The sequence below is a fragment of the Nanorana parkeri genome, unplaced genomic scaffold (assembly GCF_000935625.1).
Source record: "Nanorana parkeri isolate BGI_ZX_2015 unplaced genomic scaffold, ASM93562v1 scaffold1560, whole genome shotgun sequence".
NCBI classification, from domain to species: Eukaryota; Metazoa; Chordata; class Amphibia; order Anura; family Dicroglossidae; genus Nanorana; species Nanorana parkeri.
The window spans coordinates 58,891-78,562 of NW_017307828.1; the positions used below are offsets into that span (position 1 = coordinate 58,891).

At 42.8% G+C, this 19,672-nt stretch overlaps 1 protein-coding gene across 1 annotated transcript in view; it reads right to left on the bottom strand.

The window, feature by feature from the left end:
• LEMD1 (LEM domain containing 1) overlaps positions 1-19,049 on the bottom strand; it is a 46,177-nt gene extending 27,128 nt beyond the window's left edge. The window contains exons 1-2 of the mRNA XM_018570570.1: positions 18,949-19,049; positions 11,216-11,331 (exon numbers count right to left, since the gene is read on the bottom strand). Of these exons, the coding sequence (XP_018426072.1) occupies positions 11,216-11,331; positions 18,949-19,049 (217 nt within the window). The remainder of the gene's footprint in view (positions 1-11,215; positions 11,332-18,948) is intronic.
• Positions 19,050-19,672: the final 623 nt, after the last annotated feature.

Genomic DNA, 19,672 nt, shown 5'->3' on the forward strand with positions numbered 1-19,672 from the left:
TAAATTTTTTGAGTGCAACTCCAGCCAAAAAACATTTTTTAGTTTTGGATAGCATAGAGAAGGGTCACGTTTGTTTTGCCGTCTGTTCACGTTGTTCAGTAGAATATATCATTTTTTTTTTAATTATTTAAAATGACACACCAAAAAAGTTTTTTTCTATTTTTAATTTTATTTTATAAACTTTATTTTTTTAAACTTGTTTGCATTTTTAATTGTTCTTTATTTCACTTTAACTTTTTTTTTACTTTTTAGGTTTTTTTAAACCATATGGCGCCTACCTGTCATGAACAAACCCAATGTGATCAGGATGTACCAAAAGGGGAGAATGCGAAGTAATCTCATGGAGATTGCCTTTGCATACATTTTCATAACAGAGTTTAATAGCAATATGGGTCTGTGGTTGCTGGAAAGGGATGGATCTTTTTGTGGTTTAGGTATAGTGACTGTTATACTTTGTAGCATTTTGGTGGGAAAGGACCCCATAGTCATTGCCTTTCTAAAAACAGTAGTAAGATGGGGTGTGAGAATGGGTTTGGAGCATTTATAGTACTCATTCGGAAATCCATCAGCTCCAGGGGACTTATGAAGTGGAAGAGAGTCTATGACGGAATCAATTTCAGAGGAAGTGAATGGACAGGAGAGTTGATCCAGATTTATCCGAATTCCGAATTACAGACCTAACGAATGCAAACGAATCCGAATTTCCATTTCCGAAATTCAGTAGCGTTAGTACGAACGTTCGTTTCGTTTTCTGTTCTTATTCGTTTCTTATTCGTTTCGTTCGTTGGAGCAAAGTGACATTAGAGAAGGAGAAAAATATTTTTTCCCCCTCAAATGTCACTTTTGTGCAAACGAACGACCGAAACGAATAAGAAACGAATACGAACAGAAAACGAAACAAACGTTCGTACTAACGCTACCGAATTTCATCCGAATCCGAATTCCGAATTGACTTTCACACCCGAATCCTGAAAAATGAAATACCACAAATCCGAATTTAAAACGAAACGAAACTAAACGAATTTTTTGGCAGTGCACATGTCTACTGGCTAGACCGCGCACATGATTGGGCCACCAATATAGAGGGGTATAACCTGTTCAGGAGGGACAGAGGTGGGAGAATTACCAATATATAAACAGTAAAAAGGTGAGAAAGGAGCCGATAGGCCCAATAAAGGATGAAAGAGGGAAGTAAGTCACAAATGACAAGGAGAGGGCCGAAGTATACACTCAGGAGGGAAACGGGTTTGACGCCTACGATAAAACACTTAGTTCATCACAGAATATAGCCAAGTGGCTGAAAGAACCCGGGATACAACAAAGGCTTAGTCTACTTAATGCGAATAAAGCACTGGGACCGGATAATCTGCACCCCGTGCATCTGCACGGATAATCTGATACTTAAGGAACTAAGCGCGGTTATAACAAGACCATTATTCATCATTTTGAAAGGACTCACTAATGACGGGTAGAGTTCCTAGTGTCTGGCGGAGGGCTACGGTAGTTCCAATTTTCAAAAAGGGGGCAAGATGCCAACCTGGGAATTACAGACCAGTTAGTCTTACATCGGTTAGAGGGAATGATTAAGGACTATTTAGTAGAATTTGTTCGGGATAATGGTATAGTTAGCGATAATCAGCATGGGTTTAGGTAAGACCGTTCCTGTCAGACAAATCTACTGATTTTTTACGACGGGGTAAGTAGAGATCTGGATGGAGGGAGGTCTGTGGATGTGGTATATCTGGATTTCGCTAAGGCTTTTGATACGGTACCTCATAAACGCTTACTATACAAGCTGCGGTCTATGGGCATAGATGGAAGGGTGTGTACATGGATAGAGAACTGGCTGAAGGAACAGGTACAGAGAGTATCAATAAATGGCGACCTCTCAGACTGGGCTAGTGTCATTAGCGGTGTGCCTCAGGGTTCTGTGCTGGGACCCATGCTATTCAACCTGTTTATTAACGACATCGGGGACGGAGTACACAGCGATATCTCAGTGTTTGCTGACGATACCAAAATTGGGAGGGTAATAGAAACGGACCAAGATAGTGTAACATTGCAGGAGGACCTGGATAAAATAGGGGAGTGGGCAACTATGTGGCAGATGAGGTTTAATGTCGATAAATGCAAAGTTATGCACTTTGGGATAAATAATAAGCAAATGGGTTATACAATTATGGGTATGCCTCTAGGGAAGTCTGAAATGGAGAAAGATTTGGGGGTCATTGTAGACCATAAACTCAATAATAGATTACAGTGCCAGGTTGCGGTAAGCAAAGCTAGTAGAATCCTGCCCTGCATCAAGAAGGCAATGTTTTGCAGGGACAAGTCTATAATTTTGCCACTGTACACATCAATGGTTCGGCCTCACCTGGAGTATGATGTGCAGTTTTGGGCACCGGTACACAGAAAGGATGTCCTTGAGCTGGAGGGAGTCCAGCGGAGGGCAACCAAACTCATCAAAGGGATGGAGGACAAGAGCTATGAGACACGGCTACTAAATTTAAATATGTTCACGCTGGAAGTAAGGAGATTAAGGGGGGACATGATTTTCATGTACAAAATGTTCCATAGTCATAGCGACATTAGCAACAAACTCTTCAAGATTAATTCCGTAACAAAGACTAGAGGACACCACCTGAAACTGGTAGGAAAAAAATTCAAAACACAAGGGGCGAAGGGGGTTCTTCTCAGTTCGCGCGGTTAGGGTCTGGAACTCACTGCCACAAGCAATGATTTCAGCTAATAGTCTGGAATCATTCAAGAAGCTTTTGGACAATTTCCTGAGAAACGGTAATATACAGGGGTACAGGTACTCCTAATAACGAGATGACACAGGGACCCATACACACACGATAGGTTGGACTTGATGGACATATGTCTTTATTCAACCTCAAATACTATGTAAAAACAGATGTTCGGATCTAGATAATGTATGGAAGTACATAGATGCATATGTCTGGAAAATGTAAAGAGTACATACGTGATGGTAAGCTGTTATGACTCAGGAGGGAACACAGGGGAGAAAACAACAGGGCATTGGTAACAGACACCATAAGAAAAGATTGGAGAAAAATTCCAATAACAATGGGCAGCAAAAGCAGCTCTAACTGTGGGGCAAAAATAAGGCAGATGGTAGTGCCTATAAGAAAAATATAAACAAAACTGGTAATCGGACTAGAACAGGCTACTGTGATGGAGCCTAATTGAAAAGCTCATCCAGGGCCCTGATAAAGAGGTTAGCTCTGAGCGGTGCAGGATACCGATAATGTCCATTACTGATGAATTCTTCTGGGATCTGGAGGAATCTTTGAGGTTAAGGCCTGCGTGGGGATATTCCAGTCAGTGAGGAGCTTTACTCCAGTTTCCATAGAGGCGATCGAGTAGGCTTTCCCCTTGTATGAGAGGAGCAGCTTAGAGGGGAAGCCCCATTTATAGGGGATGTGGTGTTGTCGTAGCGCTCTGGAAATAGGAGCCAACTTTCGGCAACTCTGGATGGTGATCTGTGATAAATCAGCAAAGAATTATATACCTTCAAACTGTGGTGACAGGACGGGTTTTGAACGTGCAGCAGCCATCAATTTCCCTTTAATATGCTAAAAATGCATACAAGCCAGGACGTCTCTGGGGACAGCATCTGGCAGGAATGAGGGTTTGACAATTCTATGGATCCAGTCTATAGTGAGATCCACCGCCGTGGCATCTGGGAGCAACTCTTTGAGGAGTTGAGTGGTATATTTAAGAAGTTGTTGTGAGACTGCTTCAGTAATGCCTCTGAGTTTATTATTGTTGCGTCTGGACCTATCTTCCAGGTCAGCGCATTTAATTTTTAGCCATTGTATGTCAGATGTGCGAGTTTCATAATGATCATTCAGAGAATTGTGCCCCTGGGAGAGGTCTCCTAGTCTGACTTCACCATGAGACGCTCGCTCAGATAAGTGCTGCACAGAGATAGACATCTTGTCAAACATGGCTGGCATATCCTGTTGCAGTGAAGAACGGAGAAAGAGGAGCATGTCCTTCAGATCAGCAGATGAGGCAGGAATTGTATTGGACGGATAAGATTCCAGTGCGACAGACGAAGCCTGTGGCTGTAGTGTGTCTGAAGGGATCTGTGACTGAACACTGTCATTCTGCTTGGATTGTTTACTTGGCTGGGCTGCATGTAGTCGGGGAGTCAAAAGGAGATGACTCACCCTGCTGCATAAGAGCCTCTGATGGAGCCGGGGAGGATTGCTGAGACATGGAGCCCTCAGATCGTGGAGAGCGTGAACAAGATGGAGAAGGGCGGACGAAGCCGGCGCCATCTTGTCTACCTCCCGGTGGCACCGCTGGGAAGAAGTTTGTGAGCTTCTGCGGCTTGTGGAGACCCATGCCCCTTTTTTTCATGTCGGGGATTCGTCCACAGAAAGGAGAGGTAGCAGGGGGAGAAGGTAAGATACCAGGTCGGGTTGCAAATCATCGCTATCAGGGCAGGTATTCATGGAGCTCCATTACAATGCGGCCATTGTGATGCGCAGCTAGACACGCCTCCGTGGCTGCAGTTTTTAATGGAAATGTCATTTTTAATAACATAAAAGAACTCAGGGCAACATTTTTATTAACCCTTGCAGTGGGGCTAACTCCGCATTGCAAGGATTAACTGCTGGTTTTGGTCTAGGGAGGAAAAAAAAAAAAAAAAAAGTTATACCTCACCCAATCCTCAGAGCCAACTTGCTCTCCATCCACCCTCGCTGCCCCTCCACTGCAGCAGTCTAAAGGTCCCAGAGTCATCACGTTCTATACACAGTGTATAGGACATGAGAATGCCAAGGGACATAGCATCACTGCAGCGAAGGAGAAGACAGGCAGGAGGGAGTGCCGTCACAGCCGGCTCGGAGGATCAGGCGAGTATAACTTTGGTATTTTACTCACTAGACCAAAACGAGCAGGTAACCCTTGCAGTGTGGGGGTAGCTACACTGCAAGTGTTACAAATTTTGGCCGGAGTCCTTTAAATTTCAAAATAGCTTGTGTAGAAGTAATGTTAAAAATGTTATATTCATTTTTTTATTTTATTACTATAAAATAAATATATTATCCACCCAGGAACTCTTGCTTTCCAGATATTAGCATAGGCCTACAGTACTTAGATTCACAATGTAGTTCTGGGGGCATGCCTACATCTTGTAACACCTGGTGTGAGGTTGGGGTTTTGTGGATCACAACTGCGGAGGCCAATCAGACGGAAACCCTGGTTTCACTCCCAATCTTAACGCTGAGTTAGGGTTCAAGCATCACAGCCAAAATAAGCAGAAGTAAAAGGATGGATGGGATTATTACTGCATAACCCCCATCAAATGTAACAATAATAGAAGATGTAAGGTTCAGGTTGTCAATTAGGTTAGTATCGATAACAGCTATGGTTTAGAGGTAAAGTTGTATTCTCCAAAAGGACCACTAGATGGAGCATGCAAGTTAATCCAGCTTCTCTGTACACACAGTTAGTTTAACTCAATGGTGAGCAATATGCCAGGGTACTTGCGGTTAAATGGAGTAGCAGAAGGAGCTGGGGGTCCAAGTGGAGTTCGTTAAAGGTCCTCTGTAGAAGGTAGCAGTATTGGATGGTATGGGGGGTCCCAGGAGACAGCAGGCGTTCAGTCTTCAATATTGGAACGCCATACTGTCTCACTGGGGCGTTTATATAGGGCTAAGAGGCGGGGGGAGGAGCCGCCGAACGAGACGAAGCACTTCCGCGTGCCAAGGTGGAACGCACCCGCCGTCCGAACCCGGAAGCAGATGCGCGCGCACCCTGCCGGAACGCAGACGGCCCGTCCCGTGAGGCAGAACCCAGTACCCCCCGATTCCCAGGTGAGCGGTGACGGCGGTTGCCGTTACACATCTTTACAACCTACAGTACAACCAAAATTTTGAGGATGTACAGGCGTTTGGCCTCTGCGGTCAAAATGGGACAAGTGTCTCCTATGGGTTTTCTTGAAACTGTTCAGTTGGGAGGGGAAACAAGAACAATGACCCCCCTGAGTCAACAATTCTTGATTGGTTGAAAGGAGATCGGATATTGCTGAGACACTAAGACATGAAGGGAAGAATTGGGGCGAAGGACGGAGGTGAAAATGTTTTTGTAACCTTTAAATACTACCTCCCGCACTTCACCCATTGTGAGATTCCTAAACTCAGTGAAAACCATCTAGACGATGGTCCACCCCCCTCCTCTGATGTAACTGTTGGGGGTGGACATTCATTCTGAATCGGATTCAACTGCAGACATGGATCCCTTGGTTTGCCATAACATTTAGAACTCGGAGCCTGAGAGGGTGGAAGACGACTTGTGGATCCTGGAACAATGACTTGGAGCAGGGCTCAAAATCTCCACTCGCCCGCTCGCATTTGGCGAGTGGAAATAAAGAGAGGGCGAGTGGAAATTCAGTCAGGTACGCGATCCGCTCCTTGCAGCCGCTCCTTGCCGTCCTGTCCTGGCTCCGTTACTTTCGATCGATCACCGGAGCTAGGAGGAATAAAAGAAACATTTAAATGCAGGATAGGAAGGTGTCGAACTGCAAGGTTGATCGCTATATTTGTGTAGCTGAGGTAAGCAAGTACTCTCAAACACCTTTTTAATGGTTTTATTTAATAGGAGCCAAAAAGAAGGTCTCCCACAAAGGGTAGTTTGTAAAGGGTAATTTGTTGCTCTGCCGACTAGCACTTAAGCCAGATCACATAAACACGGAAAGTATCCAGCATCCTGTCACACAAGTTCAATGCGAACGGTCATCTGGTCAACGCAATCAATAAGCTGAATGTTAATACCAGCAGCCAACAGTTCTTCTTTGCAATTTTGGAGAATTTCTTGTCACCAGGGCCCTTAAAGGATGGCATCTTCTATAGGAATGGTCAGGGCTTTGTTAAGACAAGCCACTGGTGGGTTAAATTGTGGGAGTAGTCCATTTCTTGGCTAAAAATTGCTTGGCTCCATGTTTCAAACCTTGATAAAATCATTGAATAAGGGAGGGTGAATCATTTAGGTCTACAAGAAAAGGGCCCAGGCACCATAGTAAAAGGAACAGTGGAATCCTCCAAATTAAAAGTGGAATATACAACCTTTATTAGAAAAGAAATAGGTTCCTGCTGTTTTGGTGGAACTACTGGATGAAATGTAGCTGCTGGGATCTCCGTCTCCACCTCTAGGGAATAGAGGGGCTCAGTGTCCACCAAAGAGTCTTCAGGAAGATCAATAAGAGATTCAGGAACGTTAGATTGCTGGGGAATGTGACAGTGGGTGTTTAAATCCCCTGTGATCAGGGGGAGGAACAAGTTGCAAAGTCAAAACCGTGCTTTACAAAAAAAATACCTCCATTGCAAGATAGGAAGAGGAATAAACAGCTGAGAAATGATGTATGGGGGTTAGAAATAGTTGCCAAACCAGGCAGTCACAGGCAGAGATTTGTAAAAGGTGTTCTTGCTATTGACATGTGTGGTGTTATCATGCCAAGATGAAAAGAGCTCCGTGGATGTCTATGAGCCTGGCAAGGGATTTAGAAAGATAGCCAAATTATTTTTAACCATTTCAAGTGGCATGCTAAAAGAAGCCCAAACTTTCCGCTGAGAATCTTCAGGTAACTCATGCAACAGTTGGTGTCAAAGTATATGCATCTACAATCAAAAAGAGATGCACCAATTTAACATGCACAGAAAAAAAAAAAGTATTTGCTGTCCACACAAAGGTCAGGTCCTCTGGAAGAATGTACTGTGGACTAATGAAATCAAAAGATAGCAGACATATTTGGCGCAAACCGAAAACAGAATCTCATGAGACACATGGTAGTGCAAATGTTATGGTTTGGAGTTGCTTTGCTGCTTCTGAGCCTGGGCAGCATGCAGCCAAGTTATGGCTCAAAAACAAGAAATGGGAGGGTTATGGACTGGCCTAGACAAAGACCTGACTTAAATCCCATTAAAATGTTCTAGATGAGCTCAAAAAAGCTCATCCAAGAAAACCTTCAAACATCTTGGTGCTAAAAGGAATTTGCATGGAAGAGCGGTCAAAAATTTCAAGCTCAAAGAATGGTGCACAGTTATTTAAAACGCCTACAAAAAGTCATTTCTGCTGAAGGGGGTGTACTTACATTTTTCCAAAGCACTATTAAATCTAATGATATTAAATAAATGATTGGTAGGGATTTTTTTTCCTGATGGTTTTATTGAGTTACACCACCTTCATATGTAGGCACTGTCTGAATAAATAATTAGATGAATAATTAGAAATAAATAAATCAAAGGCTTGCTTACTCAAATATATTGAAAAAGTCAACAATTTCCATTGGGTGTATTTTGCATGACTATACACCAGCGTGGGTGCATCTCCAAAGCCGTCTCTCTGCAGGCTTGCAAGTAGAATGCTCAGCCATTGGGGCCTATAGAGACCTACCTTCACTGTAAGGCCACCTGTTCACTTCTACATGGTGAACAAGGTGCCACCCCACCTCCATCACCTCTCCCCTCTGGGTGCCCAGGACCTCCATCACAAAGGGCAGGAGATCAGTATATGGTTGCAGAATGAACCTGGATGTTCTCAACTCTGAACACTTCTGAGTTAAGATCTGTGAAACCCCAGCCCCTTTGTCCAGGGAAGAAGCTGATCCGGCCCAATCTTAGTTGACATTGGTGGTCCAATAGATGTCTAAGATTCCTTATAGAAGAAATCTCACCTATTTCACAGTTCAATTCCGACAGTGTAAATTGTTCTCGATTTACAGCTTTTACTGTCCCTGCAATTTCCGAAAACAATCTGTCACAAAAATGCAGAAGGAGGGGTGTTATTTTGTGTCTGGAAAACAGTGAGACAAGTGCTGTACATCAAGAGGCCCTCCTCTTTTGCATAGCGTGGTGGGGAATAGAGGGGGGCGTGCTGTCCCCGTCGGGATCTCGGATTCTGCTGCACAGAGAAGCATGGGATAAAAAGCAACACACACTGTGGGAGTTGGGTTACTAAGCAAGGTGAGACTTCTTTAACCACTTAAAGACCCGGGTGTTAAACCCCCTTCCTGGCTGTACCTTACATTTTGAAAAAAAAAAAAAAAACTGTTTTCCTATGAAATGTAATGAAACATTTATTATCACCCCATTTTTTGATAAAACATAAAAGACCGGGTCAGGTAAATAGACACCAAACATGTCAACCCTTCAAATTGAATAACTAAATGTGCCGAGCTCCAACAATGATCAGATATAAAGAGTATAAAAAAACAGTGACTCAAACAAATGTCAGTGAAAAAAATCAATCAGGCGTAGTCTTTAAATCTTCATAAATCTGCAAAAATTTCCAAATATAGCAATAGTGATGAATATTTCTTGTTCCTTCACCAAATGCAAAGACTTTACACCTCATTGATTTTTTTCACTGACATTTGTTTGAGTCACTGTTTTTTATACTCTTTATATCTGATCATTGTTGGAGCTCGGCACATTTAGTTATTAATTTTTCATGTATACACACTCACAGTGGGTGTACATTCCAGTGCCTTGTAGCTGTTAGCTTGCTTATTGGCGCAGTTCATTTTCTATATTTATCAACCCTTCAAATTGCACGCGCCCGCAAAATCCGACCACACCGAAAAATGGCCAAAGGCGACGCTTTAAAAGGAGAACTATGAGGCGAGAGAAAAATCACTCAGCCTCATAGTTCTTGCCGAACTGTGACAATGAAACTGTCACTGTTACTCACGGCTCCCTGCAGGGATTCCCCCCTCCCCTGTCCATTCCTCCAGCGCTGACTGGCGGAACGGACGGGGGAGTGAGTACAGCTGGCTCTGCCTCTAGATAGGCAGAGCTAGCTGTCAAATCACACAGCTGGGTGGATCTCGACAGTGATGTCGGGATCTGTCCCGGCTGCGGCGGTCTTAGCATACCGCGAGCTGTAGCTCACTATATACTGAGCTTTGGGTGACGGGAGGATGCTAGTTTGTGTCCTCCCGTTACCCTTAGGAGAACTATGGGGAAAGCCCTGACCCCATAGTTCTCCTTTAAATGCTTTTACTGCCCATCAGTTTAGTGTTATCAGTGAATAATGGCCCTAAATTATTGGTTGGACGCCGACGTTTGCGGTGATGTGCAACATGTGCAGCGCAAAAGTCGTTTTCACACATAAGCGCACCCAACGCATGTTTGCAGGTGTATGTGGGGGCAGGCCCGGATTCCCCACAAGGCTACAGAGGCCCGGCCTCTGGGCGGCAGGGCGCAGAGGGGCGGCAGCGGTGTCCAATATAAATCCTATATAATAATAACAGCCCTTCAGAAATCCATGTTGGTTTTTACTTATGATACCATTATCATAAGTAGATTTTTGAATACAGTCCCTTATCATTCCCTCAAATATTTTGCATACTACTGATGTTAGCTGACTGGCTAATAATTACCATGTGTAAATCTTGTCCCTTTCTTGAATACTGGTACCACATCTGCTTTCTGTCAGTCAGTACCATTCCTGTAGTTAAAGTGTCAGTAAAGATTAGAACAGTGGTCTGGTTATGACCTGGCTAAGAGGACTCGCATGTAAACCACCAGTCCTGGAGATTGTTCACACTCAGTTTTAATACCCCTGAAGCTGATTTCCTTCCCTTAGAAATAAAACAGTTCCAAGTCTTATTTCTTCTTCTGTTTACAGTAGGTGGGGGTCTCCAGGTGTCCCTGTCACTGCGTGTGTGACATGGACACTTTCTAGAGGTAGGGTCCTCTAAAGATCTAGAGGAGGAGTCACTTCAGCGAGAGGTGACTGCCGGGGACTGGTGGGAGCGGGCATATCTGCAGCACCGCATTAGCAGCTCTCTGCACTGCGAAACAGCCCATGCAAGGCATCTGGATGGCAAGTAGTATATGTTTTTTCACAAGGTAAGGAGCAAAAAAAAATGGAGGAGCAGTTAGAGGAAGGAGGTTTCTATGGACTTAACCCTTTCGCTGCCAAGGACGTATGGCATACGGACCTACAAAAGTGCTTCCAAGGTTTACCTTTGTGAATCAAGCCTTATGTATTACATTTTTGTTCTTGGATTTTGATACACGTTAAAGTTTATAACGTGTATTGTACTTTTACCAAGTAAGGTGTAACTGCACTTTAAATGTCATAGTTATAAAAGGTCATCAGCACATGTTGCCTGACTTCCTGAAAATTGGCCTGATATTCCCCACACACGATAGTTCATCAAATATGATATGCATACGTAAAATAGGTCCTGGATTGACCCCATGTTTCAGCAACTCTTCTTTGAGTTCCATATTACTCAAACTTCGTATGTCCATCTTCTGTCTTTTTCTGGAAGTCTCCAAGAGACAGAAGCTGAGGGGAAAAAAAAATTCTGTTAAAAGCAAATTGGGCAGAAGCACGATTCGCTAGGTAGCACAGACATAAACAAACACTGAAATATAAATGTAATGAAGAAACCATTTCAAATCCACTTATATAAAAGAGGATTGTTGCCCAATCTGGCCAAAAAAACAAAATGTAGGTCTGTTATCAGCCTGGGTTATCTGCACATATTAACTGGCCAGCTGTTGAGTTGTCTACTTAGTGCATAAACATTGACTAAAATGCGAGTGTATGTTTGTCAAGTTTGTATTCAGAATTATCATTCTGCATTGGAGTTTTCTGATTACTGACTTATGTCCATTTGTAGCTTTAAAGCAGAACTTTGGGCAAATCTTTTATTTACCCTTGCAAGAGTTAACTGCTCGTATTGGTCTAGGGAGTAAAATAAAAGTTATGCTCAACTTGATCCTCAGAGTTGGCTTGCTCTTAGACCTGTCCTTCGTTCCCCCCTCCACTGCAGCGATTTAAGGTCCCAGAGTCATCACGTTCTATACACAGTGTATAGGACCAAAGGACACATAGGGACTAGTGATGAGCCGAACACCCCCGTGTTCGGTTCTAACTCGAACTTTCGAACATGGAAAAAGTTCTAACTCGAACTTAGAACTCAATGCAAGTCTATGGGGGTAGAACTCAGAAATGTAAGCATATGAGGGGAGAGTCTGGAGGTAATGCTGTCACAGCTGGCTGGCTTGGAGAATTGGGCGAGTAAAACTGTTATTTTCCTCCCTAGACCAAAATGAACAGAGTTCTGCTTTAAAAACAGGTAAATGAAGAAAAAGAAAAAGTTCACATACAATCGTACGATTTTCGGCTGGTTTTCTAGCGTGCTCCTTAGACAAAAGACCTGCGACCGTACAGTAGAAACGGTCGGACGTCTTCGTTCACACTGCTTGATTCTCGTACGATCGCGGGATTTCCCGCGATTCTTGTACGAGAATCGAGCAGTGTATGGGCACCTTTATGGTTTTAAAAATAGAAACTGTTTAAATCACTGAATATAACCAGGCAAGATAATAGTCTAGTTGTGTCAGCAGCTGATGTACAGTTGAATAGTCAATACTTGCACAGACAGACAACTCCCATTATTTATTAATTTATTTTAAGGCATACTCATCACAGACTAAAGACTACTAGTAATTTTTTTTCTTCATAAAAAGGGGTGTTATATGGACAAATTTAAATATGTAAATCACTTTTATATATAAAAATGGCTTTATAAAAGTGAAAATAATGAGGACCGGGACAATTTTGGAGACACATTTTCCTTATGAAGGCATTTATGAATGAAACAAACTAGGATAATAAATCGGTCGCTATATGCACTAGAAATCAGGAATGCAACAATTTAAAAGATGCTGATTGTGCGAAAAAAAATTGGCTATTTATAGAATAAATGTTATTGTATGTTCAAATAAAAACAAGTCTAATGCTGAAAAACAGATTTTTTTCCTCAGAATCCATTGAAGGAGAGAGCGTGATAAATAAGCAACCCAGGGTTACACTAGCCGCATAAAAAACTGCATACCTATAACCCCCCTCACCTTATTTGCGGCTCTGTAATGCTGGTAACCGCTGAGCGGGCAATTCAAATGTTTGCGAACGTATGGTGTTGTACATCTAGTAGGAGGTGAGTGATCAGTTAATTATTCCTTCACTGTATTAAATCAGCACCTTTTATTGTTACTACACACTGTGCAATTCCTATCAATGAGGAGATGGCGATGAGCTGCATCTGATTGAGTGGGTTTGGCTTGTGGTCACATGGTGTTCACCCAGTCTATTTATTTGTATCTTATTTTACAATTTGTTAGCTCTGAGGAAGGGGGTATATCCCCCGAAGTGCATCAGCTAGCGAGGCAGCTTTTGTGGGGTCTGCCTTGTACCATTCACTCATATATTACCATGCGAGTAGTTTTTTATGTCAGTTTGTATGTTCATGGATCAATAAACGGCATCTAAGCAGTTTTCGCTTTTTCTATAAAAAAACCCAAAAAAACAGAAAAAAAAAAAAACCTTTACCTACAATGCCTCTAAAATGGCTTTCCCTTAATGTAAAAGGTATGAACATCCCCCCAAAAAAGAGTTAAGGTTTTCCGCTATCTTCGATCACATCAAGTAGACAGTGTGTTTGCAAGAAACTAATTTCTCCTCCACCTCTTGCCCCAAATATTTTGACGCAAAATATCCCCAGGTGTATCTGTCCACGGCAGACTCAAGACACAGAGGTTTCCTCATAGCATTTCACACAAAAATTGCTTTTCAGTGTGCTAAACAAATTTTGGATCCTGATGGGAGGTATCTTCTCATACAGGGTACAATTTCTGACTCATTGGTCACTATCCTCTCCTACTATGTACCAAACACAAACAAGTATCATTTCTCTCCTTGAAACCCATGGAAAAGGGATGATTCCACTCTGTGGCGATTCCAATTTGGTTCTTAATCCTTAATTAGATAAGTCGCCATTGACCACACCCCAAGGACACAAGGACTCCTTAGATTAGATGTAAAGCTATTAGAATCAACATTTGATCTGGCCTCAAGAACTTCAAGAGCAATTCAAGAGCTCTCCTACTACAGCTCACCTGGCTGCTTTTACCAAAGCTCGTAACGATCTAAATATATGTTTAAACATGGACTCTGAACGGGCAATGCGTTGGTCAAAAATCAAAAATGTTACGCTAAAGCGAATAAACCGGATTCCATGTTAGCCCAAAAATGAAGAGTACTAGATCCAAAACCCAGCCCAATTACCGTGAAGACTATGTCAAATACGATCGCCAGTAAGCCAATCAAAATTCTTGAAGAGTTTTGTTTCCACTTTTTTGAATTGTACTCAGAACCTGTGCCCCCCTCCCCCTCCCAGATATCCGCTTTTCACTCTTCCGCAATTACTAGACTCTTGCTCCCAAGCTTTGGATGACGAGATTACCGAAGAGGAAGTTGTTCAGGCTATTCGTAGTCTCAAAACTGGCAAAAGGGCGGGTCCAGATGGGTTTTTCGACACTCTTTTACAAAAAAAATTCACACTTACTTGTCCCCCAACTTGCTAAAATGTTCAATTTCCTCAAAAAAGGAATTATATTGATTGGAATATGTTAACAGCCAACGTGGCCATGAATCCTAAAGCCCAACAAAGATCCTGGAATTTGGTCGAACTTTCGCCCAATTTCTTTAATAAATATCGATGTGTGGAGGCTATCCTGGAGGGAGACAAAGCTACATTCGACTCAATATAGGGCCACCATGATACACAAAATGGTTCTCCCCTTCAGGTACTCATTATGGTATCTGGAGGGGGAACAACAGGGCTCCCTCGGCTGTCTGGCTATCCCAACGGGAATATCAGCTTCTCCATCAAGTGATGGTAACTAGAATGTCAGGTGCCAGTAGGGGAGATCATTGGCGAGTCCCTTGACATTAAGTAGCTAAAAACGATGCAGGTACTACTGTATGGAATATATATGATTGATTTGTGCTGTGCTGGAGTGGAGAGATCGAGAGGAGAGGCTGCCAGAGGAACATGCAGGACGTGCAGGGAGAGGTGGAGAGAAGATAGTCGGTGAGTCTTGACTAAAATAATTCTGGTTGAAATGTTGAATTCAGATTAGCCTAAATGGAGTTATCTGATGGGATAAGACAGGTTGCGACCACAGGTTGCGACACTCGCCAGGGGAAGGCACCCTCCTGTGCAGAGAGGTACACAGGAGACATTATTACATGAATGAGAAATTGAGGGGAGGGGGGGGGGTAGAGAAGGAATGAGGCGCCATGATGGTCCACGTACTCTACCCTAGAGTATTCCACAGCATAACATATTGATGGAGGTACTCTTACATTTGAAGTCTCCTAAGTGGTCGCAATAAGTATGAACCATAGGATAGTAATGTTCAATGTGCAACGTGTTCTGGATTAATATATGCTATTTGTTAAACATGGAAAACTGTTGATGCTCGTATGCAAGTCATGCTGTTGTAACATGACCAAAGCTTCAACACAATAACAAATATTTTGAGGAAAAAATAAATGTTGATGTGAAACTTCTGACGAAAATATTAGCCACCCGCGTTAACGATTTCTTAGGTAAACTAATTCACGTGGGTTTTGTGCCCCTAAGACAAGATTGGGATAATATACGCAAATTTATCTCATTGTGTTATCTGGCTCATCAATGTAAAAGGGAAATGTTCCTACTCTGCCTAGATATGAATAAAGCCTTTGATTCCATCTTCCATTGGCCATACATTATGTCGACGTTAGAGAAATGGGGTTTTGGTTCCGGTTTTATGTCTTGGATACGTGCAATTCACTCCTGTCCTACAGCTTTTTTGAAATATCAGGGATTCAGTTCTGCCCTCTTCAAGATAGAGCGTGGCACTAGGCAGGGGTGTCCACTTTACCCTATCCTATTTTTCTTAGCCTTTGAACGCCTGGCAATCTCGATTAAATCGGATACAGGAATAACAGGTCTATCAATTGCCGACTACTCACATAAAATCTCTTTATTTGCAAATTACATTTCGCTAACCTTGACCTCTCCACATTCTTCCTTACCACACTTAAATCGCTTCATTCAACACATTTGCGACAGTCTCGGGCTTGCAAATTAATCCATCTAAATCACAAGCAATGAAAGTGTCTCTACAGGAAGCTACAAAAATCACAATTACAACTACAATACTCTTTCCTGTGGTCTTCCTCCCTTCAATATTTAGGAATTAAACTCACCCCCTTGTATTCTACTCTTTATCAAGCAAATTACCCCAGCTTACTTCACCAACTTAAGCAGCTCCTGATTTCTTGGAAAGATTTTCATGTGTCCTGGAAAGGGAGGGTCCATGCCATTAAAATGTCCTTTCTTCCTAAGCTACTCTATGTATTTAGAGTCTTACCAATATCGGTGCCTTCACATATACTTCGCATAATCCAAAAGCATACTTCCAATTTTATTTGGGAGAGGAACTAAACCGCGAATACACACTCGAGTTCTTTTCAGGCCCAGACTGCAAGGGAATTTTGGGGTGCCTAATGTCCTGAGTTATTATAGAGCAGTGCAAATTGCCCCTCTTGTACTCTATCTTCAAAAACGTATTTGCCCTTATGGGTTTCCATCGATATAGTGGATGCCTTCCCCACTCTAATTTCTAATTTACTGTGGCTCCCACCCTCCTACAGACCCCCTTGCCTGGGTCCTGCCATGCAACACTCTTTAAGGATATGGGACTTGGTGAAATGTATGGGCCGTCTAATTTCTCCACATCTTCCGCTTCTGTCGCATACTCATTGCCCTCTTTTACCCTGGGATGGTTCACCCAAAAAGGTTTTCCTGGTGGACGACAGTTGGTTTGGAAAATGTATTCTACATGCTCACACCCCAGGGGATTCGTACCTTCACTCACTCAGCTCAGAGAATCATTCCAAATACCACAAACTGAACTATTCCACTACCACCAAATTTGTACCTTTGTACAATCATTGAGTTGTTTAGCTTCTCCACCCTATTCTATTACCCCTTTTGAACACAGATGTAGGTGTGATCCACACTCACCCGGCCTGATAACCTTAATCCAATCATCCCTATCCGATCATCTTTCACAATCCACTATGCTCTTCCAAACCAATTGGGAGGATGATTTAGGCTCCTCTATTTCCGAAACCAATTGGTCGGCAATCTGGGGGAATATAAACTCTTGTTCTCGAAATATCCTAACGCAAGAAAACTCCTATAAAGTATTGTTTCGCTGGTATTACACACCGTACCTCATGCACAAATTCTTCTCCTCTCAATCCCCTCAATGTTTTTGAATGTGTGGACATCTAGGCACCATGAAACATATTTGGTGGGACTGTCCTAAAGCTAAACGTTTATGGACCCGAATTTATGCTCTAATTAATGTAATTTTTAAGTGTGACCTGATCAAAGCGCTTCTACATAAACCCATAATGGGTTTACACAAAACATCAACAATGCTTGGTATCCAACATATTCATGGCCACGAAACAAACAATTGCTAGATCCTGGAAATCCCCTGAGCTTAGTTTTATGGAGGTTAAAAACCGCATTACTAGTGTGATGATTAATGAGCAACTAATAGCTATCTTAGATGATTCCTGTACTGAATTCGAGAAAATATGGGAGCCCTGGACCCTCTATGATAGTTCCTTGAACTTTGACTCGGTCCATCTACAGATTTGATGGAATCTCCTGTGAATTGAATTAAGTGCCTACCCACCCTATTACAGTTCATACCCATTTAATTCCCCCTTTTCTTTACTCTCCATGTTGTCTACTGCTCCCAATGGGCATTACTAGCACATATGTCCCTATTTTTGCTCACTAGTGGGGCTTAAATCTCCAGAATTGGATTACAGTGGTGCACTCTATTAGTGGTTCAGTGGTTTACTCTATTGATTCTATGTAGTCAACAGTCCTACTTGGTTGTTCATTCCTAAGTAAGCATGTTATATATAATCCCCACAACATTTTCTGATTACTTTGACTATGCTTTTTGAGTTATTTCAATATGTTTTCTGTTTTATTGTATTGTCTTTTTGAAAACAATAAAAAATATTTGTGGAAAAAAAATAAAATAAACAGCATTACACGAGGACAAGGCGCTGTTTGCTTTGCACGTCTTACGAGGAAAACTTCCCAGTGGCCTTTTGATGACGGCAACATGCAAACGATTGATGTTGGAGATGATTAGGAGTCTGCTGAGCGCTGTGGTGTGCAGTTATTTGGAACCACGAGTGTAATTTGGCAAAAGAAAACACTTTGCAGGTGGATTCCATTAATCCCAGAACCCACATGCAGCTCAGAAGGGATTACCAATGCCAAGACTGAAGTTGTCAACTTAACACTGCAGTATTATCAATTTTTCCCAGGAAAGGAAGGCGTTAGTCTGAAAAGTATCCAGGAGGAGGCCCAAATACTCCATGCATTCGATGAAATCAGACATAAAAATTTCCAGATGACCAAGATCCATCCATGTCCACAAAAGTCTGCAGTGTGAATACCACACTGGAGTTCAAGGCCAGGGAGGTCTGTCCTTGTAACAAAAGGTTGTCTAAATATCAAATAAATGGGTTACCCCCTAGGGTATAGAAGACCCAGGACCGGAGCAAAATTCTTTTGGAAAGACTCTTAAATCAAATTTTTTTTAAAAAAGGTCCACAAACTGGAAGCGCCTGTTGCCCATTGTGAAACAAAAAAGGTACCACTGTTAGAAAGAGAGGATTTGTTGAAAATACCCAATATTATTGTTCATTTATAAGGCTTGGTTTAGTCTAATTTTAAGATAAGTAAAGACATGGTATATATCACAACAGTTAACCTGTTATTACTTATGGAATTAAGGTTTGAACATGCAATGCAGACACAGATTTTACAGATGTTTATTCCAGGAATATACAAATGAGCCGCTGAACATGGCAGACGTGTGCTAATTCAGCTCATCTGGGCACTCGTGGACGTTTTTCTCCACCTACCTGCATCGCACACTTGTCCCCGACCTCATCTACCTTCCTGGAACCTTGCTTCCTCCCCCATGGGCAGGCAGGAGTGTGGGCTCCCAACGCTCTTACAAGACTCCGCGTTCGTCTTCAGCGCGGCCTGCCAAGGCTGCTGCTTCTGCCACGTGCACAATGGAGTCCTCCCCAGCTGTATCTGGAGCAGCCCTCTCCATCGATGACTCCCTCTGATCTGCTTGATTCCTCTCCTGGGAGCAGCGCTGCTTCTTCTCCAGCCCTGGCATCTCCTAATCATCTTAGAGATGCTCAACTTTTGGAGCGATTTAAAGCCATGCTGCAGGCAGAGCTCAAGACGGCCACAGACCAAATAACTGCCAACCTCTCCAAAGAGCTCAGGGACCTGGGCTCCCGCACGGACCTTTTAGAGACTAAAGTGGACGATACGACACCCGTCGTGAATGCTCACTCTGCCTCTCTCACCTCTCTACATATAGAACAGGCAGCGACTATCTTGAAACTGAAAAATCTTGAGAATAGGGCACGGAGGGGAAAACTTCCTATCCGTGGCATACCTGAGGCAGTGGAAGATATACAATCCAGCAATCCCGATAGACCGTTTGGAGTTTGATTGAATTATCCACTCTTGGCCCCTTCGGGTCTCCCTAGAGACGTCAAAGTGAAATTCACCTACTACCGCATGAAGGACGTCATATTCCAGGCGGCACAAATTGCTCATACCTTAGTGCTTCAAATACGAAATCTACGCTGATCCGAGTCCTATCACCATCCAGAAGCGAAGAGCCCTCAAACCTTTTCTGGCTACACTACATTCACATCA